This window comes from Chiroxiphia lanceolata, chromosome 4 (assembly GCF_009829145.1).
Source record: "Chiroxiphia lanceolata isolate bChiLan1 chromosome 4, bChiLan1.pri, whole genome shotgun sequence".
NCBI classification, from domain to species: domain Eukaryota; kingdom Metazoa; phylum Chordata; class Aves; order Passeriformes; family Pipridae; genus Chiroxiphia; species Chiroxiphia lanceolata.
The window spans coordinates 60765924-60793183 of record NC_045640.1 but is presented as its reverse complement, the minus strand read 5'-3'; the positions used below and the strand labels follow the sequence as shown (position 1 = coordinate 60793183).

Below are 27260 nucleotides of genomic sequence, written 5' to 3'. Positions count from 1 at the left end.
AATACTGTAATCATTTCTTTTCTCCAAAACTATGGTCTGCAAGCCCATGGCAACATAGGCTGCATAGCAATTTTATGAACCACTAAAACCAAAACTTTATAATGTTTAGTACTACAAGTTTGATGATGAGTACTGATCTGCATTTTGAGTGTTAACTATTTTTCATTATCCAAACTCTACAGAACCCTGAGAACTCTGAAGAAACCTTGTCTAAATAGCTTAATACACAAGTTACAGAAATTGGAGGTTAAAATTCCAATCTGGGTGAATGGTCTAATACACGAGTTAGAGAAATTGGAATTTGACAATTGAGCCTAAATTGAAAATTTGAAAATCTGATTTGAAAATTTCCGAATTCCAATTTCTCTGACTCTGTGCTTACAGCTTGCCCTTGACATCTTTTCTATTATCTTGTCCTTCTTTCTGAGATATTTTCTTATCCGTGACTTATCACTGCCAATAAGCAGGATGAATTAACTTATGTTGAACTCTTGATTGCTTCCACTACTTCCAATGCCAATGTTATCCAGGCATAAAGTTGGCCTAAGGTATTACTCCCCTATACCAAAAGTTCCAATGTGAACATACTTTAAATTGTCCATGTAGTTCCTGAAGAGAAAGTGATTAAAATGTAACAGTTTTAGGGCAGGCGATTTTAGGAAACAGTGTAAACTTAATGGGGGAAAATGCAATTAAACATTGGTATTTAAATGAATACCTTTCATTTAAAAGGTATTCATTTAAGAATAGCTTTCTATCAATTTGCCACAACTTTTCTCTCAAAGCCTCTTTCGAATCACAATCAACAAAAAGATGAATGCTTAGGACTCACATCAAGGAACCAAAAGGTTTTACGCAGTCCTTACACTAAACTAATAAACAACACTTTAGATATACATAGTATAAAAGTCTTTGATGTCTAATTTGCAATGGACTAGTTTCAGAACTGTCAGACTACAGATATAAACAGAAATAGCCAAAGTAATTTTAATCTAGATTCAGTATTTGTAATCTCAGTACACAGACAAAATGTTCAGCCTAGACAGCCCAAACTTTTCTCAGCAGCACAGCAACCAGTATGATATACAACTGCATTTAATGTTTACAGGTACCCAAATGAATTTATTTAGAACTAGATCAAGCATAGCTTTGGCAGTCGTGATTTTTGTTATGAATTTTAAGAAAGAAACAAAGGTCTAGAACACAAAATCTCATCTGGACTCCAATTACAAAATTTCTCCTTAAAGAGGAACCTAACTAGCCTTTTGTCCCAAAATTGCATGTTTACAAGAAAAAAGAAAGAAAGAAACAAATATTTTAGGTTTGGGTTATCTGTGGAGTTGAAAGGGTGCTGCATAAGAAACTCTACCAATATAAAGATTGACCAATACAAAGACTGCCTAGAAAAAGCCCTTTCAAGTTAAACTTGAAGTGTATTAACAGAGCAATGTGTGGAATTTATCAGTGTGGGATTTTACAGCTCTTGCTGTATTGTTCATAATGCCAGCACAGCTAGAGAATTTATGTTTTAGGACAATCAGCCTGACACCTTCAAACGTATTACTTTAAAAAAACCCAAAAGGATTTAGAAAATGATGGATTTACCATAAACAAGTCAGTAAATCAATTTAATTTTATAATAAATTCATTGAACAGATTAAACCCTAAAAAGATAAACACAGACAGAAGATAAATGGTATCAATTTGTAAAAAAGGAAAGGGATTCATCTAAAGAAAATAATCAGAAACTACTCTCTAATGGGAAGACGGAATCGTGGAAACAGACCTCCAGGTGACTGTGATCACCAAGTAAATGATGTGTTTGCACTTGAAATATGGCACCAAGAAAGAGAAATGCAGTTTGGGATTAATACATAAAGACATTAAGTGTCAGAAGACATGGATTTAATATGTGACTGTAGTGTGATTGTATGTGAAATAATTGTACTCAGACTACACAATTGTCATTTGAAACATTCAGTTTTGGTAGCACATTGTTTAGGGAGTGAATAAGCCCGTTTCTTGAGAGGTCCTTTAGAAGTAAAAGTAGTTTTTTAAAAAATGGTACAGGAAAAAATTAATGCTATAAAAATAGATTAGAACTCTCCATGTAAAATTAAGACACTTCTGTCCAGCACAAGACTCACCTCTGTTTGGTATATGTATGAGCAGTCCTTCTTTGTGTTAATGATCAAAAGGATCTAAAAACCTAAAGCAGCTTTCCTGAGTCACACCTTCCTGTCACTCATGGTGACCAACAGCAGACACCCAGGGAAGGGTGTAAGGCCAGGATAAGCATACAATAACACTGCACTGGTAGACTGCCCAAGCCTTGACCAAAGTGAGGTGAGAACTGGTACATTTTGGGTAAATGATAGGTATTCCTCCATGAATTTATCTTTTTGAGCTTATGGAATCCTTTAATCCATAGCATCTTGAGGAATGAATACAGGGATTTAACTTACATGGCATGAGGCTACGCTATGAACTTGCCATTTGATCATTTCCTTCAATATAACCTGGTTCTTGTATTAAGAGACAGCAAACAATTGCTGTTCATTACCTTACTACTCACAAGTTTATAGATTCAAATGGCTTTTCCAGGTTGACTAGTCTGCTTACTCATATGTTGTATGGAAGCTGTTTCCTAACACTGATCATCTTTTGCCCTTTTGTCTGTTTTTCTGAGTCCTACTCTGTGCTATTTTCAAGATGGAAGAGGTTTTTCGCTGTAACTCCTTTTAAAACTTCTATATTTGGGGTTCTTAAACTCAGATAACACTCGGAGTAATAGGCCTTTCACAGTGCAAGACCAGGTTGGATGGACTTCTGAGTAAATTGGTCTACTGGGTGGCATCTCTGCCCATGGCAGAGAGGTGGGAACTAGATGATCTTCCCACCCAAACCATCCTATGATTCTATATATGTACTGAACACATGTGTACACTGTTCACACCTGCCTCTGTAAGTTCCCCAATTGCACACAGAGTCCCATAAATTAAACTTATTCTGGACCTTGCATCTGTCTCTCAAATACTAAAGATATTTCTCCTTGCTTAATTCAATTTATGAAGTGTAAATGTGTTAGGAGTGACTGGTTTCTGAATACTGCAAAATCACAGAAATGTACATTTCTGAAGCTGATTATATATTTTTTCTTAAACTATATCTGTAACTGTAGCTGAATAAATTTTCCTTTAAGCTTTCCAAAAGGAAACAGCTCAGGGATGACAAAGTATGGAAAACTTTGTCTACAAAATGTATTATTGCAGAACCATGGAAGTAAATAAAAATATGGTTTTGCAGGGGAAGTATATAATTTGGAAGATAATTATGTTCTCTTTACTCTAGCAAAGCTCACAGCAAATGGAACTAACTGCTGTTTTATATACTAAACTCTATTCTTGGAAATCAGTGGAAGCTTTGCCTGAGTAAGCAGGGTAATGATGAAATACTTAAAAGATGAGTTGATGTCCTTTCAGGTATTGTCTGAGTGCCTTTCAGAACTGTATTAACTATTTGACTCAAAATTTTGCTCTAAATTATGTGAAAGCAACTCCCCCACAAATCCATAGACTGGCTCACATGCACCTGGGAATGCTGGCTCAGAACACAGGACCAAGCTTGTGATAATGACCCCCTGATGTAGAAATGCTCTATGTGTATTGATATATGAACACTCTACAAATTAACTGAAACAATCAAGTTCAGGGTTCCTGCCCCACAACTGGAATAGCAGCTGTAGCACTGACTGGGAGTCTGAGATGACTAATGTGGATCTTTTTGCTGCAGTCCTCTATTCCCCATCTCCTACGGCCTTCCTTCAAAATACATCAGAGGAAATTTTGTAATGCTTCAGCTTTGAACTACTTCAAGCACACACAGAACAAACAAATGCCTATCTGGAACATGAAATGAGCTTACCCCAAACACCAGGTAGCACAGGAGTTACAGGTAAGTGTAGGAGAGAAAAAGCAATTATACAGAAAAGCTTCATTTTCAATGGCAGTTATATTTTTGTTTCTAATAGAAAATTAGATGATGCTAAATTTTGGCAAGGTCCAGCAGTGGATAACAGGCCAGAATAATGCTACAGAGTTGCTTGGATTCACTTCCTCTACTCATGGTAACTAAGAGCTGAACTTGGCCCACGATGCCCCCTGTATATTTCTTCTTCTGAGAGATGTGTTCTAAATACTTCATAGTTAGAAATATTTTCCTGTGGTTGTAAGTAAATGTAAGTATGCCTTAATGTCTGGCCAAAAAAAAAAAGTATACTTGCATTAGAATAAGCACATCTGATTTATAAAACAATATTGGGAATCATATTGCTGGTAAGAGAAAAGCAGAATGCTAAACCAGTGTAAGACACAGAACCAAATTTCTTGCATTTGTTAGAAATCCAAGGAAAAGTTTTGCTGGGTTCATTCAGAGGCTAGTTTCTATACTGTACACATTTTGGAATCCTGTAGTGAAATCTCTCTTTGGGAATTGCACTACTCTTCTGTCCAGCACTCAAAGTTTATTAAAGTTTTGTGGGAAAAAAGCTGTTTGGCAGCATCCCAGTCCATAAGGGTCTGAGAATGATGTGCCAGAAAGACTCGGGAGGCCTAAAAAGCCACTTTAAAATATGGAAAAGCTTTTTTTTTTTTTTTCCAGGGGCCCAGTTCAGGGGGTTTCAGTCTGTTTCATGAATTTTTCTAGGCTGCAGCACAAAAAAAAAAAAAAAACAACAAACAAAACCAGCCTCTAATATTATCATGTTTAAACAAAAATGCTGCTTTAGAAGGCGAAGTTTTAGTTTTATGGTTTTTCATGGTTATTGAAAAACTAGGGTTTTTGCACTAATAGTTAATAGCTATCTATATGTAGAAATGCAGAAATTTATTTAGTGTGAAAAGTATCTTCCAGTCACATTACTGTTTACATGTTGGAAGGGTTTAAAGTCCATTTCATCTCCAACTCTTCATGTTTCTTTATACCACCATTTCTCAAAAAGTGAAAATTTTGTCTGTACAATTTTGTGCCATGCTGACTGCCTAGTCATATACACAAGCTGTTACAAATGTGTTAGCTAAATATATCCTTGCAAGGATAAAATGTGCATGTATTCTGGAAAGAAAAGCATATTTATTTTTCTTTTTCTCCTTTTTAGCTGTCTTTTTAGTCAATTAACAGACCATATTTGAGAAAATTTGAGTTTAAATCACTATAAAACTCCTTTTTAATTAATCTGTTTTAAAGTATTGAGACAGATGTTGACTTGGTAGGAATTGCAGCTTTGACAAATTCCAGGAGAAACGTGTTAGTTTTAGGTATAATGGGTACTATACAGAAAACCTCTCCAAAAAATCTTCTTCCACTTATACTTAGAGCCCAATTTTAATTTAATTAATATCACAAGGATTTTTCCTTTGACTTCTGAAGATCAGGCTTAGACTATGTTTCTTTTCTGTTCATTTTAAGGACTGATGACAAACATGGAGAGAAAGAGAAACAAAGCAAGAGAGAAAGGGAGGAGATCCTTTTTGTTTAGTTGTATCTGGTAAATCCCTATTGCTGGACCTGGGAGAGATCTAGAAAAAGACAAAGCACTGCACTCCCAAGTACCACACCATCTGATTTTCATCTTCCTGGCCTGCATAATTGAATCCAGAGTTTAGAATCTTTAGACAGTGCATGAAGAAAGGCTTTTGCATTTGGTGCACCCACAAAAGTCATCATGTTGTATAAGGAGCAGACTAATCAAGCAGGCACTCACTGAAGAGCACTTTACCCTAGGCTCTAGTCCCTGCACCTACAACTATTTTTGTACTTATCCAGGACTGAGTATTTCTCTATTTTCTGTGAAATTTCACAATAGTTCCTTTCTCTCACCAATGTGCCACAACTGCAAGACTTAAATGCTGACAGTGAATAGTGAGTATCTTCTTTGGAAAAGGCAATTGAGGACGAGAGAATCCTTCCTACATTCTAAGTCTTCTTCCTGCTGACTAAAGCATGGTCCAAAGGAGGGGTGGAATCCTTTCAGACAGCCAAGGGAATTGAACCTGGACCTCATCCATATTTCTGTCTGTATTAAGCCCTGAGCTACAGCCTGAAGGGAAACAGATTTTTCCACTGTGGGGCCAGCTGTTGCATTTTCAGAGCTCACCTACTGGATTGAACTCTCCAGGGAGACATGTGAGGGAATGTTTCACTTCTGGACATCTACTGGGCATTAGTCTGAGTTAATTACAAGACTGCTCAGTCCTATTAAGGCTTAAGTACCTTTGAGAGCACGAATGAGCACTGCTGGAGTACTTTATGCACCTCATAATAAAAAATGCCTGAGCTTCCAGTCAACCTTATGTACCTCCAGGGTTTTATGGCAGATGTGTATACATTTTTAGGACTGCAATTTTGACCCAGGGCATCTAAATTCCACCTGACTTGAGCATCAGCTATGTCCTTTTCTGGGTCTCATCCCAGATTAGAATCCATGGCTCAGAAATAATCATAATATCTGCATAATGCTGATTTTCAGAACAATTTATAAATATTAAGTAATTAATCTTCATATTGCCCCTGGGCAAATATTTCCATTTTACATACACAAAAAATTGTGATAAATTGCCATAGGCTGCAACAGTGTCAGTATCAGAATGAGAATGGAGGAATTCCTGGCTCTCAGACTAGAACTTAGTTCATGCCTCTCAGAAGAAAGGAGTAAAAATCTTACTCTTCAGAAGAAAGAGTTGTTATGTTGACACATTTTAATTGACCAATGACCTTTTCTTTCAAAGTTGCAGATTGGGGGTTTTTTTCAAAGTATACACAAAACTTTGCAGCATTACCTTACAATTCTGTCAGACTTAGCAACACTGATAGGTAAATAACTGAGAAAGCATGACCAAAACTTATCTTCAGTAAACCTCAGCTTTTGTCTGATTTTAGAAAGCAATGATTGGAAAGACTGTATTTAATATTATGCAAGCCTGATGCATCAGTTAGGAAATCACTCAAATTAAAGAAAAGGCTTGTTAGATCACTTAATCACTACCAGTGGCAGCATTGTCTGTACTACATAGACATTGAAGTATTTTAGGAATCTTTAACATTTTATGCTCCTGCTATGGTTTTTAAGATGGAAAATCTGGAAGAAAAAAACCCCCAAACAGTAGGATTCTTTCTCTTTTCATTGTTGAAGGAATTCTATAAGAACTATAGAATTCTTGTATATTCATTACAAGAACTGTTGCTGTCTTGAAAGGAGTGCCAGCTGCCAACTCCTTCACATTCTGTGCTTGAACAGTTCAAACAGATCCCTCCAGAGGTTCTCTTGCACGGCTTATCAATCTACTTTCTACATACCCAACTTAAAAATATGTTAGCCACTATAAAGTCACAAGTGCTAGAAAATTCTAATATATGAAATCCTTTCTAGGGTAAAGTATCAAAACCGACAAAACACATCAGTATTACTGACATGACAAACTGCAAACTTGAACGACCGTGTTTCAAATATTCACATCATATCAATTTTCAGAACTCTACATCTTGATAAACGTATGTTGTTTTACCACCAGGGATTCAGTGTATCAGTTTAAAACCACAAATCTCAGCTGAATGCTGTTTAATATATGTTTACATTCACAACAAGCAACACAAGTACTTTGTTATAGAACACATGTAATGTCTTTTTGTGTAAAGGTGTGACATGAATTGCATGTATTGCACATATGATACACACAGAAGGTCTTGGAGCAGAGATCACACCTTGCAACAATTATTTCCAGCAATAAAAGTTCTAATGTTAGATATTCAATTAACTGAATATGGTCATGGCTGTGACACTCCTTGAGTAAATTCTCCTTTCAAGTATGCCAGCTATGGATAATTGTAAGATAGGAAAATTTGCCTATCATTCAACCATTGCATGCCTTTCCTTACAAACCCCTATATTTTGTACTTCTTCTCTGAGATCTCCAAATGAGAATACCCCGGGGGTTATGTTTACATCACACTTGAGAATTTTGAAACTTCAGTCTCTTAAATACCACGGCTCCAATTTTAGGCCGACAGCACATCCTAGTGGATACTCAAACAATTCCATGTTTGGATTACACACACCTCAGTCACAGCTGCATAAATACTCTTCTGATATCCTTCAGTGCATGCACTTTTCTTCTTTCCTTATATGGAACAACTAAGAATGAGATTGGGAATTTGGAAGTATGTGCCAGTTAGTAAAACTGAGATAATTCAGGGACATGAAATAATTTAAAATTGGTTCCATACATCTTTAAAGTAAAAACATGCTTATGGATATGTATAATTTTAGCTGCTTTTAGGCAGAACATACAACGAATGGCAGTGTAGTTTGTCCTTTTGTTTTCATTTGCTAATAGGAAAAAGCAAATTCAGTTTCATCTGGGCAGCTTTACCCGAGAAACATGAGCAAAGGGCTATAAACATTACTAAGTACTTAGTTAATAAAACTATACATTTAGTCATCAAAAATGCATCTATTATAGCATTTTAATGCAGGGTTTTGCCAGTCAAGTATGCAGCACAATCAGAGAGCTGTCTGTTGAAGCAGGCAGAAATCAAGAGAAAATGGAAACAAAATGCTGCTTAACCATGTTACATTTTGTAAGAGCCCCATTTAGAGATTTTTAAATGACTTCTTATGTGCAAGATTGTGAAATATGGGATACCCACATACTTTAAGATATTTTCTCCCAGGTAAGTTCACAATTTTGCATAGCTGCAAAATTTTTCAGCATCTTTCTCACTCTCTGATACTGTCATATTTATAACTTATATCTTCTCTGTAGGAAATATCAGGTAACATGTATCTCTTAAAGGAGCAAACCTGTGAGTGGAATGTTGTATCCTTGACAGGTTCTACAGGCTGAATTGTTGGTGAAAGGGGGTCTGGAAGGGATATCACAGAATCAAAGAAGCACAGAATATGCTGAATCAGAAGGGACCCACAAGGATCATCGAGTTCAACCCTTTGCCTGCACAGGACCACCCCCAAGAGTCACACCCTGTGCCTGAGAGTACTGTCCAAACGCTTCTTAAACTCTGTCAATCTTGGTGCCATGACCACGCCTGTTCCAGTGCCCAACCACTCTCTAGGTGAAGAACCTTTTCCTGACATCCAACCTAAACTTCCCCTGACACAACTTCAGGCCATTCCCTCAGGTCCTGTCCCTGGTCACCACAGAGCAGAGATCAGTGCCTGCCTCTCCTCTCCCTCACAAGGAAGTTGTAACTGCAATGAGGTCTCCCCTCAGTCTCATCTTCTCCAGGCTGAACAGACCAAGTGACCTCAGCCCTATGAGGAGTGCCTAAGAACTCTGGGATTGTCTAGTTTGAGAGAAAAGGAGGCTGAGGGGTGACCTCCTTGCTCTCTACAGCTTCCTGAGGAGCGGAAATAGAGAGGGAGGTGCTGACCTCTTCTCCCTGGTATCCAGTGATAGGACACGTAGGAATGGTTCAAAGCTGCATCAGAGGAGGTTTAGACTAGATATCAGGAAGGATTTCTTTACTGAGAGAGTAGTGAAACACTGGAACAGGGCTCTTAGTGAGTTGCCCCAAGTCTGTCACTGTTTTAGAGGTATCTGGATAATACCCATAATAACATACTTTAAGTTTTGGTCAGCCCTGAAGTCATCAGGGAGTTAATTGTTGTAGGTCCTTTCCAAGTGAAATAATCCATTCTATTCTATTCCATTTTCCTGCTGAATATCAGCCTCCTGCTGTGGCAGTAATAATCAGAAGGAAGCATACTTTTACAGCAGAACCTGATACAGAGAAGGAGGGAAAGCAGTGATAATGGACTTGACCCTTCCATGTTGTTTTTCCCTCATACTTGGGTTTACATATTTCTTTCCCCTTCTTGAATCACTTTCAGTTATTCTAGGGTAATTTTTCTTTGCCTGATGTATTTTTGATATTTTGTTCATGGTCAAAGTGTTTATAATCATTATATTAGGGAAACACATTTTCTGCTACTAATATAGGAGTTTTCCAAAGGCTCAAAAATCAGAACTCAGTTAAAAAGGATCCCCATTTTTTAGTTTAGCTTCATGGTCTTCTGCTGCCTGACTCACATTCAATATGTTACTGGCAGTGTGCTAACGTCTTAATTTGGCTGAGATGAAAACTTGCCCAGAAATAGTCCCTGTGCCCCATCTACAGGCGAATCCATCATTCACTGTAATGCTGAGGAACACATGCAGGTCTCTCATATTCCCTCCTAAGAAGGGGAGTAAAAGAAGAGAGAGGCTCCAGCAGTCTCACCTTTGTTAACAAGCCCAGATGGGTCCATACACCGCGTTTTAAAGCTGTAGCCGCAAGGCAAGAGATAACAGAGAGGGTTTTTTTATCAGTTCCCAAACATTTTCTAAATGAGCATTGACAGTGGCTGTAACAGCAGATACAACCTAAACAATGGTACTGCCTGCTTCTTTACCAGGCCAGTTCATTTTCTGGAATAATCTTACCAGAGTTCAGGAATCCTTGTTGTAAACAAAACAGCAATATAAGGAGTTGTCAGTAAAAATCTGTTAACTGCTCAACAGAAAGGCACATAACTTCTCAGCAGAAAAGATGCTCTTCAGGTAATGCTTCTCCATGTAAATAAATAAATAAATATATTTTTGTGTTTAATGAAAAAATCTGTAGTTGGAAGAGACCTCTTGTCATGGCCCACATGACAGTTTTCTTTCTTCACAGCTGATGGGGCATGGGAGTGATTTTTTTATATAATATTTGTCAGAATTGAAAAATTTTGTTGTAGAGAAGGTGTTGAGCAGCATCTTTTCCACCATATTATTCTGACATCGATTTTATTCCTATGAATGCCATGACTGGAGGTTTGAAGGGACTTATGAAGTCATCTTGTCCAAATCCTCCTGCTTAAGCAGGGCTACATCGAGTCAGTTGGCTGGGACCATGTTCAGTTAGGTCTTGAGTATCTCCAAGGATGGAAACTCCAGTCTCTCCAGGGAACCTGTTCCAATGTTCAGTCTGACATTAAATAAGTGCTTCCTTAACAAATCATGCCAAACATTCCTCCTGTTTGCAGAAAACATCTCAAAACTCTGTGAATTTTGATTTGCCCTTCACCTGGAGCATGGATTTTTAGCAGAGAGTTGTATTGTCTCAGTTAAAACTGAATTTAGGTGTTGTTTGTTCTTTACTGCAAGTGGTTTTCGATAAAATGTTGGGAAGGTTTTTATACTACAGAATTCTACGGGGAAATCCTTCCTTTGAGAGCCAAGTGGCAGGAAGACTTCAGAATAATCTTGCAGAGTTTCCAAACATTTGGCACACGTTCTTTCCATCCTTTCATGAGAATTATAGATGTGCCAATCTGAGGAGCTGTTTACGAGGGTTATTTACACTTGATTATTTCATGTTCGCTACCTCCTTTTATACAGACCCTGTTACATTGCTAAATATGTTTTGAGGTATCATACATAAAATAAATGAATAAAACTCGTTGTCAAGCAAAGATAGATGCCCATTAATTCCCTTCACTGCAAGAGGAGCTCATGTTTTAAAGTGCCAAACAGCCTAGTGATGGGAGACAGCTAACAAGTCCCCAGCAAGCTAACATGGGAAAATCTGAGTAACCACAAAAACAAAGAAACCACACCAAAACTTACCATCCAAACTGCTGGTCACAGATGCTTCTGGATCCAAAAAACAGCCTTTCCCTTCAATGATCATCTGCAAAAGAACCAAGGAAGTAATCAGAATATGGTGGCAGCATTTCCATAGTAAAGATCAATGTCAGAACTGATGACAGAGCACTGACAAAAAATTGATGATGGATAGAAAAAAAAGAAATTAAATTGAGTTTTTAACTCTCATTAAGTTTTAATAAAATAAAATAAATACACACTAGAAAGGTTGCTGGTGGGAGCAAGCCCCAGAGAGGAGTGTGAACTAATCAGCTGTGTGCTGTTGGATGTGCATCCCAAAGAGTTGATAGTAATGTCACCATAAGGTGAGGGGAAATCTGTGATTTTTACTATATGAGAATTTGAATTTAATCCTTGCTGTCCACTTCACAGTGAAATTCTGATCGGGCAAGATGGGCAGCCCAGTTATCACTAAGTTATCACCTGCATAATACGAAGTAAGAACAAAAGATGAGGAAACCTATGAAACAAAATGGCATACAAATAAAAATATAATTCATGAATAATAAATACCACATAGTTTTCCAACCACAATTATAAAATAGCCTATTTTCTTTGCCATTTTACTTTAGTAAATTATTTATAGGATTCCATATACTAAGGAATAATCCCAGTTTATTATCTTTCTACATAACTCTCTTTTAAATAAATCTGAAATTCATGAGAGCAGAATGTACATAATGATTGACATCAACAATAATTCACATCAGTCTTTCCAGTAGCAGAGAATGCTGCTATTACAGCTGTTATCTCCAAGTTCTGGGAAGTAGCTTTGTTACTCTTTTCTCCAGTATTAGAAGCCTTAATAGTTAGTGAAGATGAACTCTGTCAGTTTGGTTTTTACCAATACTTCACGTGGGGCTTCTTTCTGAAAACAAGGAAGATTACACGTGTTCTGGAGATGGAATTAGTCCCACACAGTGCCAATAGTTCACTGACAACCCCCACAACAGTTTGGAAAATGATCCCTTTTCTTACGTGTCAGTGGTGACTTTTTTATGGCAAAATACTTTGAAAAATTATAAATTCCCAATCATGAATCTATGTGTGAGGACGAGATTTTATACAGTTGTTTCCTGTGTTACTGAAACACAACTGAGAAACAAGAATATTTGTAACTCAGCTCACAACAATGCTACATTTGAGGGCCCTATTGTTATTAACTCATATTAACTTCTGTAACAAAGTAATTTTTGTTTATGAAGGTATTTTAGAAGCAGAATTGGTCTTTGACAAAGGAAGCTTGGCACAACAGACAGAACATGCCCTCAGTTCTCTTAAAGGATGAGAGTAATGAAAAAGGAGATTTCCTAACACAAGACTAGAACCTCACAGATCAGAAGAGTGCCTCTTCTGACCAAACCCCAGAATCTTTCCTGGGACATGAAGTGGAAGATTTCCTAAAAGAACCTTCAGCAGTGGAGATCACTGAAACCACAAACTACTTCAGTGCTTAAGTGTACACAATTCCTCTTGTCACAGTTTCAGCAGACTTGTGCTGATACACATTTATCATGCTTCCTTGAAATCTTCTCTAAATACAGTTATTTTAGCCTTTCCTGAAAGTCCCCATTTTTAACTTCTGATCATGCTGGTTGCTTCTCAGCAGACACAGCTTTTTTTTTTTTTTTTTTGTATTTTTAACATAATTCACAATTTTCCAATTAGCCCTTACCAATGCTAACTAGAATAGAATGATATTTTTTTCACCTCTCCCATGAAAGAAACTTTTATTTACATATTCTAGTACAGTGCTGGCACTTTCCAAAGTTACCTGAGTATTACTTGCTCACATATTTTGACTTCAGTTGGTGGAAAACCTGCTTTCCCTCTAGATTGTTAAAATACCCTAGAGCCTTGGATTTATGCTAAAAAAAAATCTACTTTTGTTTTGTAGGAAAACTTTCTGAAAGTATTGAAAACAATATATTTAGAGAGATGCATTTTTTTTTCAGGATTTATATTTATTTACAGTATGGCTTTAGTAACAAGTGTCATTGGAGTAGGGTACTCAATTTAACAACTTTATTATCTTTCTTGCATAGATTCAGTTGCATATTCTCAGGGAAGTAAAAAAAAAAACAAAACTGAAACCCAAACCAGTGCTTGAACCAAAGTATGGAAAAATAAAAAAAAAAAATAAATCCTGAACTTTAAAAAAATATTGTGTTTGTTCAGTAACGGTGTAAAATATTGTTTGTCATTTTTGATATATTAATTATGGATATGTTACCATCATATGAGTTTGTGTCTGTTTGAAAAAAGTATTTATATGTATGTACTGTATATGCATGTACTTTTTATTATTCAATATGACTGAGCTTGTTAGCTTCTAATTGGTCTACTTCTTGTATCATCTTGCCAAGAATGGGTCACATACAAAGAACAAATGTGAATAGAATAGGCAGCTTAGTATTGACTTGGTAATACAATATAGAAATGTAGTATCTCAGCTCAAAACTGTTTGGGAAGAACTGTTCTTTAGTGTCAGTATCAGTGAATAAGATTCTGTTCACACACTTGCCATAACCTCTAGCAAATCACTTACCCCTGCTGAACTTCTGTTTTTGATGTAACACAGGGATGATCTTTCAGTTCCCTTAAAACGTTTCTTACCCTTAAACTTTAATGTTGAATTTATAGCTAATTCACTGACTGGTAGAAAATGGTAGAAATGGCAATTGGGGTACCAGACTTTTTACTTAAGGTGGTCAGGGCTGCTGAGATTCAGACTCCTGAACACTTCCAAGACGAGCCTCTGCCTCATCCTGTGAAGTACTGGATGCCACATCAGTGCAGCATGTGAAGGGAAAAGGAGGTCTCACAAACAGGAATCTGGCCTCATACTACCGATTATCTGGGATAAGCAGTCTGACAAGTTCTGGGGGTTTGGAATTTTCTGAGTGGGAAATTTCCTTTAACCGTGCATACATCCAGTGAAAACATGTTTCCAGTCAGTCCCACAATAGAGAGACAGAAACTATTCAATGAACTATGCAGCTTTACTATTTGAATAGTACACCACGGTACCACTGGTAACTTCATGGTGGAAAGCGAGGGGATGGGTGGGGGGAGGAAAAAACCCCCAAACCCTCAGGAATTTATCACTAGAGAGAAAAATGAGACCCTATTCCTTAGTACCTCTTACTCCATGGGGTTTCTTCCAGCACACACAATCGTGCCTTTGACTAAAATCTGCATTTGCCTCCTTCCAAACAGCAGCAGTCCCTTGAACATTTGGCACCTTGAATATATACCACCTGCGGTCCTAATTTAGCTCCGCATCCGAGGTCCTGGGTTTTCCCAAGTGACCACTGCGGAGTTAAGGGGCGATTTAGCAGCTTTTACACAGCGCTTCCGAAAACGGGGGTAGTGGTGGCTGGAGGGGCAATCCAACAAATCTTTGAAGTTTAACACGTATTTTGCATTATTCGTCCCACAGATCCTTGAAGTTTAACGTGTGGTTTTGCACTGCTCGTATGCCCGCTGGATCCTCCACGTCACAAGCCACTCTCGGGCGCTGTGAGGCGCCTCCCCTCCAGGGGATCGCTCACCCTGGGCTGCCCTCAGGGGAGGCGTTGGAGGCAGGGGCTTTGCTCAGCTGTGCGGTTAGACCGGCTGCCTTTGCCTTTCCCGCTATTCCCGCCACTCCCACACGCTCCCTTAACACGCACTTCCCAACCTCCAGCCGCGGAAACACCTCTCCCTCCCCGCGTGGAACAGACCATTGCGGCGGGGCAGGGCGCGGGCCGGGGGGGTGGAAGAGACCAACCCTCTCGCGGGGGGGGGGTGGCATGGCCGCGCCGATCCCCCTCCGCCGTGCCCTGGTGGGCGGGGCAGCGGTGATGGGCAGGGCCGAGGACCAATGGGTGCGGCCAGCGGGTCGGGGCGGGGCAGCCGGAAGCGGTGCCGGGCGGAAGCGCCGCGGGGGCGTGTGCGGGGCAGGGCTGGGCTGGGCTGGGCAGGGAAGGGAGCGCCGGGGGGGGACGGGCTAAGCCGAGCCTAAACTGAGCCTGAGCCGCACCTAAACCAGCCGAGGCGAGGCAGCAGCGGCGGCGGCTGATGTGAGGCGGTGGCCTCGCCGGTGATGCGCGCCCCGCGGGCGCTGCCGGCCCGCTGAGGTGGGTGCGAGGAGCGCCCCGGCGGTGCCGCGGCCATGCCGTGCACCTGCGGGAACTGGCGGCGCTGGATCCGGCCGCTCGTGGTGCTGCTCTACATCGTGGGGCTGCTGGTGGTGGTGCCGCTCTGCGTGTGGGAGCTGCAGAAGCTGGAGGTGAGGGGCGCGGCCCGGCCCGGTGCGCTCCGCTGGGGCCGCGGGAGAGACCCGGGGGGGACCCGGCGGGGAAAGGTGTTACCTCATCAGTGGCCATAACTGAAGGGAGGGTGCAGGAGGATGGAGCCAGGCTCTTCCCAGTGGTGCCAAGCGATAGGACAAGGGGCAACAGGCAGAAACTGATGTACAGGAAGTTCCACCTGAATATGAGGAAGAACTTCTTTACTGGGCGGGTGACCAAACACTGGAACAGATTGTCCAGAGAGGGTGTGGACTCTCCCTCACTGGAGATATTCAAAACCCTCTGGACGCAATCCTGTGGCTTGTGCTCTAGGATGACCCTGCTTGAGCAGTGAGGTTGGGTCAGGTGACCCACTGTGGTCCTTTCCAACGTGACCCGCTCTGTGACTCTGTGAAAGGAAAGGCTGAAGAAGTGCCACGGTGCTGCTGGGCATGCTGCTGCTCAAGCCCCATCAAAGTGCAGTGGGACAGACCAGGATTTCTTTCCCCTTCTAGTTCTGTAGTAGTTGATGTTTGAACAGTTTGAACAGGATGCTGATGCTGAAGAAATCAGCCAAGTGTCACAGAATCACAGAATGGGTCAGGTTGGAAGGGACCACAGCGGGTCACCTGGTCCAACCTCCCTGCTCAAGCAGGGTCATCCCAGAGCACATGGCACAGGATTGTGTCCAAATGGTTCTTGAATATCTCCAGTGATGGAAACTCCACAACCTCTATGGACAATCTGTTCTGCTCCACAATAAAGAAGTTCTTCCTCATGTACAGGTGGAACTTCATGTGCATCAGTTTCTGCCCCTTGCCTTGTGTCCTAGTGTTTGGCACCACCAAGGAGAGACTGGCTCTCTCCATAAGTTCATCCCAGAACTTATGTATTGAAACTTAGCAGTAATAGTGGCATTCATAAAGGTGATTCTGTCTGATCAGGGAGAATTGAGTAGAGCTTCTCTACTGATAGAGAAAAACTCCTCTTGTCACGCAGCAGTGATGTATGAATTACACACTCATGTGATACAATTGCTTCTCTAACAGGAAATAAAATTTTAACTTTAAAATATATGTATTGTTCAATGTGATACAGGCCTGTGGCACTGGAGGTAAGTTTTTTTTGTGGTATAATTTATGACATTTATGATATCTATAATTTAGATCTGTCTTGAACATGTTTAAAATTTTTGATTTTGAAATCCTGTTCTGATGCATCATAGATGTTTATATTGAAGTTCATACCATTAAGTCCAATACTTGTATAGAAGAAAAACTGGAAAGCAACAGAAAACATGTGATGTTGATGTACTGTAGGGGATCAGAGAAGAAATTCTCAGCAAAAAAATCAGAGAATAGTCTACTATGTTTCTCAGGTTTTGGTACTTAGGGTTATTAATGTAGTTATTTCTCAGAGAGCTTTGGTTTAAAATTTCAGCCCTGTGTTTTAGCTGACATTATGTTTTTATGTATTTTGAGTTTGTTATATGAAACGAATTGATTAGTTGTTGGAACTTGATTTTAAAGCTAAAAATTCTTTAAATTCACAAGCTTTCAGAAACTTTATAATGCAGCACTGAACTGAGGCAAGTTTCAGAACTAAAGCAAAGAATCTGTTGTGGGTTTCAGTAAATTCAGTAGTATGGGTTACTCTGTTTTTGTAGAATGTTTTGTGTACTTGAAATACTTTAAAGTATTAAGACTGAAACTTTGATCTTGCATTTTTCTTTTTCTTTACAAGGTTGGAATTCATACCAAGGCATGGTTTATCGCTGGGATATTTCTGCTGATGACTATACCAATATCTCTCTGGGGCATACTACAACACTTAGTCCATTATACTCAACCTGAATTACAGAAACCGATAATAAGGTAACATTTCACATTTTACCTGAGCTACAAATGTTGAATTTAATTCAGACTAAAAATACTTCTAGTAATATTGAATGTTCTTTTGTTATTGTAACAGGATTCTATGGATGGTGCCGATTTACAGTTTAGACAGTGTAAGTGTCCTCTTACTGTTAACAGCTCAATAAAATTCTGTTTGCTGTGGGAGTGAGGGAAAACAGTGTGACAGCAGAAACTATATTGCAGGGAGAATGGTAGTCCTAGAAGCTTCTGGGCATTCCTGTTTATGGAGTACATCAGAAACATAGTTCTAGGGATAATATATTCTTCCTGTGGAGCTTCAGGGATTGCTTTTGCTAACCCTTCTTAACCCTGTCCTGGAGTATCCTTTATGACAGATGTTGAAAGGGGTATGACAAAAGCCTGCTTTTGATCCTTCCTTCTTAACAGCAGAACTGGAAACTTGACTAATCCACGTACTGACTCAAATTCAATGCCTTACCTTTCTTTCCCAAGTTAGGCTTACAACTAAAATAATTTCCTGAGTTTTGTTTAGTGCTCAAATTATTCCTCTTTGCTTCGGGGGGCAAAGGATGAGGTCCTTTGAACAGTGCAAAAGCAGTGTGACACCCAGAAATCGAAAGCTCTGACAGCTGATCCATAATCACAGTTTTGCTAAAAAAAAATCCCTCTCCTGTCAGAAATTATGGTTTAGAGAGTTGGCTACCACTTCAAGGCTAATCTGTTCTTTCTTCTGTATTTTGCAAACATGTCAGAGCAAACATTTACAACATCAGATACCAAAGGAAATCAACTTTATGGACTAAAACTTCTCAAACCCACCTTGACAATGAATATGTGAATTTCAGGAAACAGTTTTATCTTGTCTCCACCTAACAGGAAGAGGTTTTGTGTAGTTACTTACATAGTTGGTTACTTCTGAAAGACTGAATTGTCTTATCAAAGATACAAAGCATCTCTTGTGCCGTGCTTTGAGCCGCTTCCAGTTGAAGGGGCAGAGGTGCAGTTTGGAGTTCTTGTGTGTATGTTTACAAAATGTTACTTTCTAGCTGTAGCATTGGTTTCTTAGTAGCCAATGCTTCAAGCCCTGTCTAATTAGTGCCTGCTGTCTCATGAGGAATATTGCTCGCTGAACTACCCAGCCAGTGTTGTCGTTGGAATCGCTCTTGTCTTTCTCGCACGTAACCTTTTGTGTACCTCTCTTCTTGCAGTGGATAGCTTTGAAATACCCCAACATTGCAATATATGTGGATACATGTCGAGAATGCTATGAAGCTTATGTCATCTATAATTTTATGGTTTTTCTTTCAAATTATCTAACCAACCGGTACCCAAACCTCGTATTAATAATAGAAGCGAAAGATCAGCAGAGACATCTGCCCCCTCTGTGCTGCTGTCCGTCCTGGGCTATGGGAGAGTGAGTATATGATGGCATCTTATAGCTTCAGGCTGGGTAGACAGATACAAATATTTTGTTTTGATATTTAGCAGCATAACTGTTGTTGCTTGACGAGAGTCAGTTTATGGTTTGTATGAATTTCGTTTATCAGCCATGAACCTCTACAGAAAGTGGTTGTGAACACATTTGTCATCTGTAGATTGTTACATCCTGTGAATTGCACTTGGTTACTAAGATGCATTGGCTCAAATGATGCCGAAGGAAACTTTATCATTTTTGGAAAATATTGGGAAAAGGTCTCTTTGACCTTTAAATTTGCTTTTTTTGCTATCATATTTGCCAAAAACCTCATGTGGAGCTGGGGTAGACCAGATAGCCTGTTGCTTTACTTCCACAGGTGAGGGGAGAAAGGCTTTATGCATCTAAACCATTTCTGCATGCTTAGACTGGTAAAATCTCTCAAGAGATTTTGATAAAATGTTGAAGACAAACTATGAATCTAAGTCATTCTTAAGCATCTTCAAATATGGCAAAAATTGCATTATCTTTGTGTAGCCCTGACAGAAACTTTCCGTGGCTAAAATAAGTGAATCACTGGGTATTTCCTGTTATGTGCCTGTAAAAGTTCAGGTCTTTTGTGTATACACACTGTGTAGCATCTGAAGTCCTGGAAGCAGAAATTGAGATTACCATAAAATAAAAATTTACTTTAGTGAATCTACTGAGAACAGGAAACTTCCATAAGTGAATTGTATTTAAATCCTTGTACAACGAATTTTGTGTTTTTCTTGCAGAGTTTTATTATTTAGATGTAAACTGGGTGTTTTGCAGTACACTGTTGTCAGACCATTTACTACCATTATTGCTTTGTAAGTATGCTCATGAATAATTAATATTGATCTTCAGGATGTAATTTTGAGTTACAGTGGAAAGAATTTTCATGCCCTTTTTATTGAATCAAGGCAGTTTGAAAGCAGACTCGTGTTACATACTAAATGGGTCTCAACAGTTTGATCCAACCTATGATTTCTTTATGGCTTCTCTATAGCAAATTACTATTTACAGAATTGAAATAATAAATACTTAATGCCTGCTGCTGAAATCTGTGGGAGAGAATGTGAAGTACTGTTAGGGTGGGAAAGACAGTTTTATGATCTTTTAATTTTTAGATTATTTTTCCTTCCTCCCTTCTCTCATTGCCTTCAACAACTGGGTGTTTTCAAAGACAAGTTTCACGTGAATTTTAAAATTTTATTAAAGTTTGCATGTGACAAGCTTGACTGTGAGCCTTCATACATATCATGTAGACTGTGGTTGTAAAGTAATAGTAGGCAGCTGTGCATGCTGATGCAGAAAGCTTAATTTCATGAACTTTGTGTTGCTGCTAGTTCTGTGGGACTGAGTAAAAAGTTGCTACTCACAATGAATATCCACATAACTATTTATATTATATATAATATATATATGCTATTGGAAACTAATGCTCGTGCAGGCCCCCAGTGCCCATATTTGAGTACCAAAAGAGGTCTTGGATTCTAAGGGTTGTAATGAATATGTAGCACTCCAAGAACGTGATCTGTTACCACATAGTGATTAACTCAAAAAATTCTTTCAGGATTTGTGAACTAGTGGGGGTGTATGATGAAGGAAACTTCAGCTTCAACAATGCTTGGACTTACTTGGTTATACTTAACAACATGTCACAGCTAGTGAGTATCAAGAATACATCTTTCTGCTCTTTTAAGTCATCTTATTAGTATTGTGTGAACTTTCTACGTGAACTATTGACAGTAATTGTGTTAATGTCTGGTAATTCTTATGGGTAGAATATTTTCCACTGTAAGTCAAAGTTATTGTCTGTTAAGTACTATATATGAAAAACACTAGAAAAACAGATAATCTAAAAATTTTTATTATTTTTACTAGAAAGCTCCATAAAGCAATGAAGTGCCCCACCTCTCTACCCCAAATTATTTGATGGGTGAGGTGGTTATGGCCTGGGTATTACTGCTGCAGACTTGCCCCTCTGCAGAAGAGCTGAATTCCCTTGCCCCTGCAGCTTCCTCCCAGCACACATACAAAGAATCAACAGTGACCAAGTTAAAAATTCTGTGTTACAAAGCTGGTGATAACAACATTGACAGGAAAAAATGGAAACTGTGTGTGCAGTGCACAGATTCTGGCCTGCCTAACATCTTTTCTTGTTGGGTCAACTGCCAGATGATGTCAGGGTAAGATGTCAGCCCCTAAAATGGAAAGTTGCATTTTGGAGGTCACGGATTGCTTTTACATCTCTTGGCAACAGCAGCAGGAGTCAGAACAGCACAACAACTGGGATCACTTGGAAACTGTGTCCTCCCCCCACTGCCACCCTTGTGTTTGATGGGGGACTGGTATGGAAGGAGGTGGGACAACAATCCCAGCAGCAGCATGTACCTCTGTGTGTCTTGATTGACATGATTCCTTATAGAAACTTACTATTAAGAGAGTAGGAGAATGTGTGTAAAAAGGGGAGTTCAGTTCCTTAGGTTTGGCTATACATTAGTTCAGATTTGCAGTGAAGGTTGCATTCATTGCCCAGTCTCATAAAGAGGCAACATTTGAGGTGTTATTAACAGAAATCTGAAAGAATATGTGCTTTTCATGCCATTTTCCCTAGAGATGAGCTTGGCACTGAAAAGATTTCATGGGACTGACCTTCCTATGCTTTGTAAAGTGTGTAGATAGGTGACCTCAGTCTCTGCCAACACCATGCATTTCAGAAATACAATGTCAGGCAAACAAAAGAGTGATTTAAAACAGTAAGGAAAAAAATTACATAAATCCAAAGCCTCTTTTTTAAAAATAGATAGCTTTTAAAGTTTGCATCATACTGTGATAGGTTTTTTAACTGAAGACAACAACTCCCTCACAAAATAAACAAGGATTTGAAAGCTTTCCTTCATTTTCTTTTCCTTGTCAGTTTGCTATGTATTGTCTGGTGCTGTTTTATAAAGTACTACGTGAGGAACTGAACCCTATCCAACCTGTTGGAAAGTTCCTTTGTGTGAAGATGGTAGTTTTTGTTTCTTTCTGGTAAGTGAATTATTTACTCATTACTTCTTGCTCTTAAGGTGAATCATAAAAGAGCTAAGAAGGCTGGATTTGTTACTGGAGTTAGAGGCCTTAAAAAAATCTACCCATAATCTTAGTGAAGTGCAGTGAAGGGAAAAGGGTACCAGTATGTTGGACAGAGCAGTCTTGTTCACTTAAGATTATTTTTTAGACTTGCTGTTTTGTAAGGTGATTCTCAAGAACACAACTTATTTTAGAATCTCCACTTGCAGTTTTTTCAAAACTAATTTTTTTAATTTTTTACTTTTTAAAGTAAAAAAATTACTTTTTCAAAATAAGTTACTGAAAGTTAACTACAAGTTGCTGTCTAAGCATTGCTCACACTTATCTGCTGCTGAGTGAGTGTATTTGACTACCTGACCTTTACTCTGTGGGCTGCAGCAATACTATGAAAGAGAAGCACCTTGTTCTAATGACTGACTGGTTGTTTTCTCTGATGATTCTGCTGGTCTTCAGGGTCATGGATGAGTGACATCTCTTTTTAAGTCTGTTTCTTCCTCTTAAAATCTAAATATGTAAACAGTAAGTTTTTTATAAGATTCTTCCTATGTACACATATGAACAGGCCTTGTTTACCAGATTTGCTTGCAGATTTTTTTGGCACTACTGTTACAATAATAATAATAATAAATAATCTTTATAGGCAGGCTGTGCTCATTGCATTGTTGGTGAAAGTTGGTGTTATTTCTGAGAAACACACCTGGGAATGGCAGAGTGTGGAAGCTGTGGCTACAGGCCTACAGGTAAGAGCAGTTACTTTTGGGGAGGAATGGTTATATGTAAGATAACATAGCTGATCTCAAGCAATTATTATCATACTCACTGTAATTAACATAGGCTAGATTAGTACTGGTTTTATTTTGAGTTGGGCTAAGTTTCAGCCAGTCACCCGAGCGAGTTTTAGCACACGTTCAACTTTAGGTTACCCAGATTTCGAGAAGTTAGGAGAAGAAGGAGGGAGGAAAAGGAGAGAGACAGAGAAAGATAAAGAGTCACCGCTTTGGATCCAGTGAGGTCCCAAGGTGGTGGGTCATATCAGGTCACACCTGTGTCAGTGACCTTTTTATCTGCTCTGGTCTGTGTGCCAATGGCGTGGTAGCCACTTCAGGGCTGGACCAGAGGCCCTACCCCACTTATGCAGACCTTGCCCTGTTTTCCCCCACCCCCCAACCAAACTTCAGTTGTTTTGAGCCAGTAATAATTTCTCCAGTCTCCTACAGCCCCTCAGGGCACTGGTTCCTCTATGAATGTAGCACATATGGCTCTCTGAAGCCTGCCATGAATATCCTGCTTCTGGTGGAAAAGTATCCCAGGGCAATTGCAGTCTTTCAATCGCAGAAGAAACCCAGAACTATTTTTCTCCAGTTATGAGTGATTAAGTCAGTGTCTCTCTTGCTGCAGGATTTCATCATTTGTGTGGAGATGTTTCTGGCTGCTATTGCCCATCACTACAGTTTTTCCTACAAACCTTATGTTCAAGAAGCTGAAGAAGGGTCGTGCTTCGACTCCTTTCTTGCCATGTGGGATATTTCTGATCTAAGGGCAGATATATCAGAACAGGTTCGAAATGTTGGTAAGTGACAGACAAGACTTGTACAATCTGTTAACAATCTATTAATCTGTTGTATGTATTTCCAGCTTCATCCCTGTAGTATCTTGAGAACATTCTATTACCAAATTAGTAGCATCTGCATCTTTAGAGAATTTCATGGCTTATTTGGCACTTTGCTCTTTTCAGTACTCCTGACTGATTTAAAGTCTAGCTTTTAATGTTTCTTTTTAAAGTTTCAGATGTGTTAGGTAAAGAGAGGGATGTACTTCCTGCTTTTCTTTTGGATGGAAAGACATACTTTTATTTATTAAAACTAACAATGCCCATGTAAAACCGACACAAAACAAAGACTTATCTTCTAATTTAACACGCCTGTTTTAGAGTTGGTGTGTTCAAAGACCAGTATAGTGCTGGAAAGATTAAAAAATATTTTCCTTTGGCTTGATTAATTCTAGGAAGGACGGTTTTGGGCCAGCCGAGGAAAATGTTTTTTCCTGAGGATCATGAACAAAATGAGCATACAAGTTTACTGTCTTCATCTACTCAAGACCCAATTTCTGATGCTTCTTCAATGCCATCTTCACCCATGGGTCACTACCAGGGGTTTGGACACACTGTGACACCTCTCACAACACCAACGACAGCCCCTGCAGTCGATGGTATTTATAACCCTTCTGCCATTCAGGATGCTGAGGAATCACCTGAACTAGAGCACGATTCATCAGAGAGAGCTTTGGATAAAAGTTAAGCTCAGCTTTTCTTTGCAAACTTGCCACACGTGTCCTATTAACATGTAGTATTAGTGGTGAAGGTTGGAAAGCTTGGAAAAGCCGCTGCGCAGATGGGAAGAGGATGTGGCTGGAACTGACATCTGAATTTGGAACCTATACTGGATGTGAGGATCTGTGAGCACCCCATGGATATAAAACACGCACACTGTAAAGATTTCTGCATAAATGTAAGAGTCAACTCCTTAAACTGCTAAACACTTCCACATCATATCAGAATTACAGTGACTTCCATTAATACAAAAGAAACATTTGGAAAAATACTCTGCTCTTCTAAAGATGATATGCAAGTACTACTAGCAATGGGAAAACTACATTTCAAGAATGTAATTTAAGGAGGGCAGTAACAAAAACGGTTTGTATAAACTTTGTCCTCTTAATGATGGTTAACTTCCATACCCCAATGCTGAATGGAGTGTGGATGAAGCAGTAACTTCTGTACAGATGCCATCTTCTTCTCTTTCCTGCGTAGCCCTTTCATGAAGATAGTAACTACAAAAGTAAAGAATCTGTACAAAGAAAGCATTCCCTACAGGCCTTGCTATCAAATTCCATGCCCAGATCATATGGTTGGGGTATCTGTTGTCCTTGTAGTTCATAGTTTGTAAGTCTTTTACATTCAGAAGAGACAGCCAGGATGGTTAAGTTTTGGATTAATACCTTAACTTGACTCCTTTTTTTCCTACCCTTCTAAAATAAGAATACTGGTTCCTACCTTAAAATACATGGAGGGGGAATAAAGGATGTCAAAACAAGGAAGTAAAAAACAAAATTGATTTCTTAATTTTGGGCTGCAGTAAATTCTTTAACACTTAAGTTTTTTTTAAGCTGTTAAAGCAGGATTTCTTGGCAATGTGTCTGTAGTAATTTGTATTCTTAAATGTGTGTCTGTGTGTGATTGTGTTATGCTTCTAGTATATAATACATTTGCCTGGATTCAAATGCAATAGCCGTTTTTTTCCCACCACCACCACAGAGAAGACCTTTGCTAAGGTAAAACTATGTAGCTAATCTAATACTGGAGTTACTAGCATTAGATTTCAGACCAAGAAGCAGTACACTTGTATCAAAATGTTATTTTGCAAAAACTGACAGTGTCAGACCATTATCAGTTTATCAGATTTTTACTACTATTGCATGTTTGCAATCTGACCAAACAAACCCCAAACCAGTACAGCACTGACCTTTCAAATGACAAGATCTTAAGTTTCTTTTTCAGCATTGTTAGCATTTACAGGATAAATGTTTAACTTCTGCCTGTCAGTAAGTTCATCTTAAGTGCTTTTTTTGCAGTACTAGTGTGATGTAAATATGGCGCCTTACTCACTAGGCTGCATATTTTATAGTTATGTACTTGCTGTATCTGAAGTTAGCGAGAAACTGAAAATCATACTTTTCAATTTGCCAAGTCATTGCCTTTGTTGTAAATAAGCAATTAAAGATTTTATTTAAACTGTTCACCTTGTATCAATTTGATTTGCTGCTACAGTAACTTAAGGGTGTGAATGACACATGGCTACAACTGTCCTCCTCGTGGAAGAAGGGGAACTTATACAGTATAACTCCTACAGGAGTTTGTGCTTTCACTATTATATGGCTCATACTGAAAAGGGAGTTTTTGTTTGGGCTTGTGAAGAATGAGAATCTACTTATTTATGCTTGATTCTAGGTATCATCTTATCCATGTAACAACTATCTTCTACAACAGAACAACTTGTAAAAGTTCACAATTTCTTGGGACTGCAGTGCCCACTGTAGCCCCCACTAGAAATAATCTGATTTCCTGCATGCACAAAGGTAAAAAAAAGGGGCAGTGGTAGAAGTAATATCTGAAGGATCAGAGCTGCTGGAAGCTGAGTAGCTACTGTGCTCTGGCTTTTCAAAACCTCACACTGAAGGAATCTGCTTTTTAATACCTGAAGTTACATCTGTTTGGTGTAAAACTTAAATAAGGTACAGAGGGGACTTTGATAGGAGAGCAGCTATTTAAGTGTCTTCTTTCAGGGTGTTTCTGGAAAGCTACTAAGTTTTTTTGTCATTACTCAGTTATTCCATTGGCACAATATTCCGGCTTGCTTTTTTTTTCTGGGAGAAAAGTTATTTTTTCATTGCAGTAGCTTATAGGAGCATACCTTTTCATAAAAATTGCTACTGAATTTCCAAAACAAATGGAAATCTTGCAGTGACACCTACCTTGGCTTTTGAAAACTACTACCACAATATTCCACAGCATGACCTATCAGGATTATACAAAAAGTTAATTTGCAAACAGCTCATCTTCCTTTTAACCATATTTATTCCTCTGTCTTATGCCCAATCTTCTCCTAAGTTTTTTAATCAGAAGTTTTAAGTATTGCTCTTGCCTTACTCAAGGAGACTAGAATATGTCTTCAGTTTTTCTCTTAAGTCATTTTGCTGTCATATTAATTGCTAAGAATCTTAATAAATACACCTACCCACTCTTAATTGTTTTTGCTTTTATCAGACGTCTTCCTGCACAAGAAACCTAAACACTTCTCTATAAAACTGTACTCTGGTGAAATTACCATGCACCTAC

General features: G+C 38.9%; 1 protein-coding gene and 1 long non-coding RNA gene across 2 annotated transcripts in view; one reads left to right on the top strand and one right to left on the bottom strand.

Annotated features, from left to right (window-relative positions):
• The window catches only part of LOC116786060, a 109561-nt gene extending 94144 nt beyond the window's left edge, over positions 1–15417 (bottom strand). Inside the window, exons 1-2 of the long non-coding RNA XR_004356808.1 lie at positions 14844–15417; positions 11664–11727 (exon numbers count right to left, since the gene is read on the bottom strand). This is a non-coding gene — a long non-coding RNA (uncharacterized LOC116786060). The remainder of the gene's footprint in view (positions 1–11663; positions 11728–14843) is intronic.
• A 217-nt stretch (positions 15418–15634) lies between these two features.
• On the top strand, positions 15635–26163 carry TMEM184C (transmembrane protein 184C). Its single transcript, XM_032685719.1, has 10 exons — positions 15635–15975; positions 17720–17850; positions 17948–17984; positions 19062–19267; positions 20044–20118; positions 20865–20958; positions 22212–22324; positions 23007–23106; positions 23765–23936; positions 24371–26163. Exons 1-10 carry the CDS (start codon positions 15859–15861, stop codon positions 24661–24663), a joined length of 1338 nt encoding a protein of 445 aa, XP_032541610.1. The 5' UTR covers positions 15635–15858; the 3' UTR covers positions 24664–26163.
• The last annotated feature ends 1097 nt before the right edge of the window (positions 26164–27260 follow it).

Bases quoted from the DNA above. Each gene is read 5' to 3' on its own strand.
- TMEM184C (XM_032685719.1), top strand. From the start codon at position 15,859: ATGCCGTGCACCTGCGGGAACTGGCGGCGCTGGATCCGGCCGCTCGTG. The intron at 17,985-19,061 runs GTAAGTGTCCTC...CTCTTCTTGCAG, and splicing joins CGATTTACAGTTTAGACAGT to TGGATAGCTTTGAAATACCC. The intron at 22,325-23,006 runs GTAAGTGAATTA...TAATCTTTATAG, and splicing joins GTAGTTTTTGTTTCTTTCTG to GCAGGCTGTGCTCATTGCAT.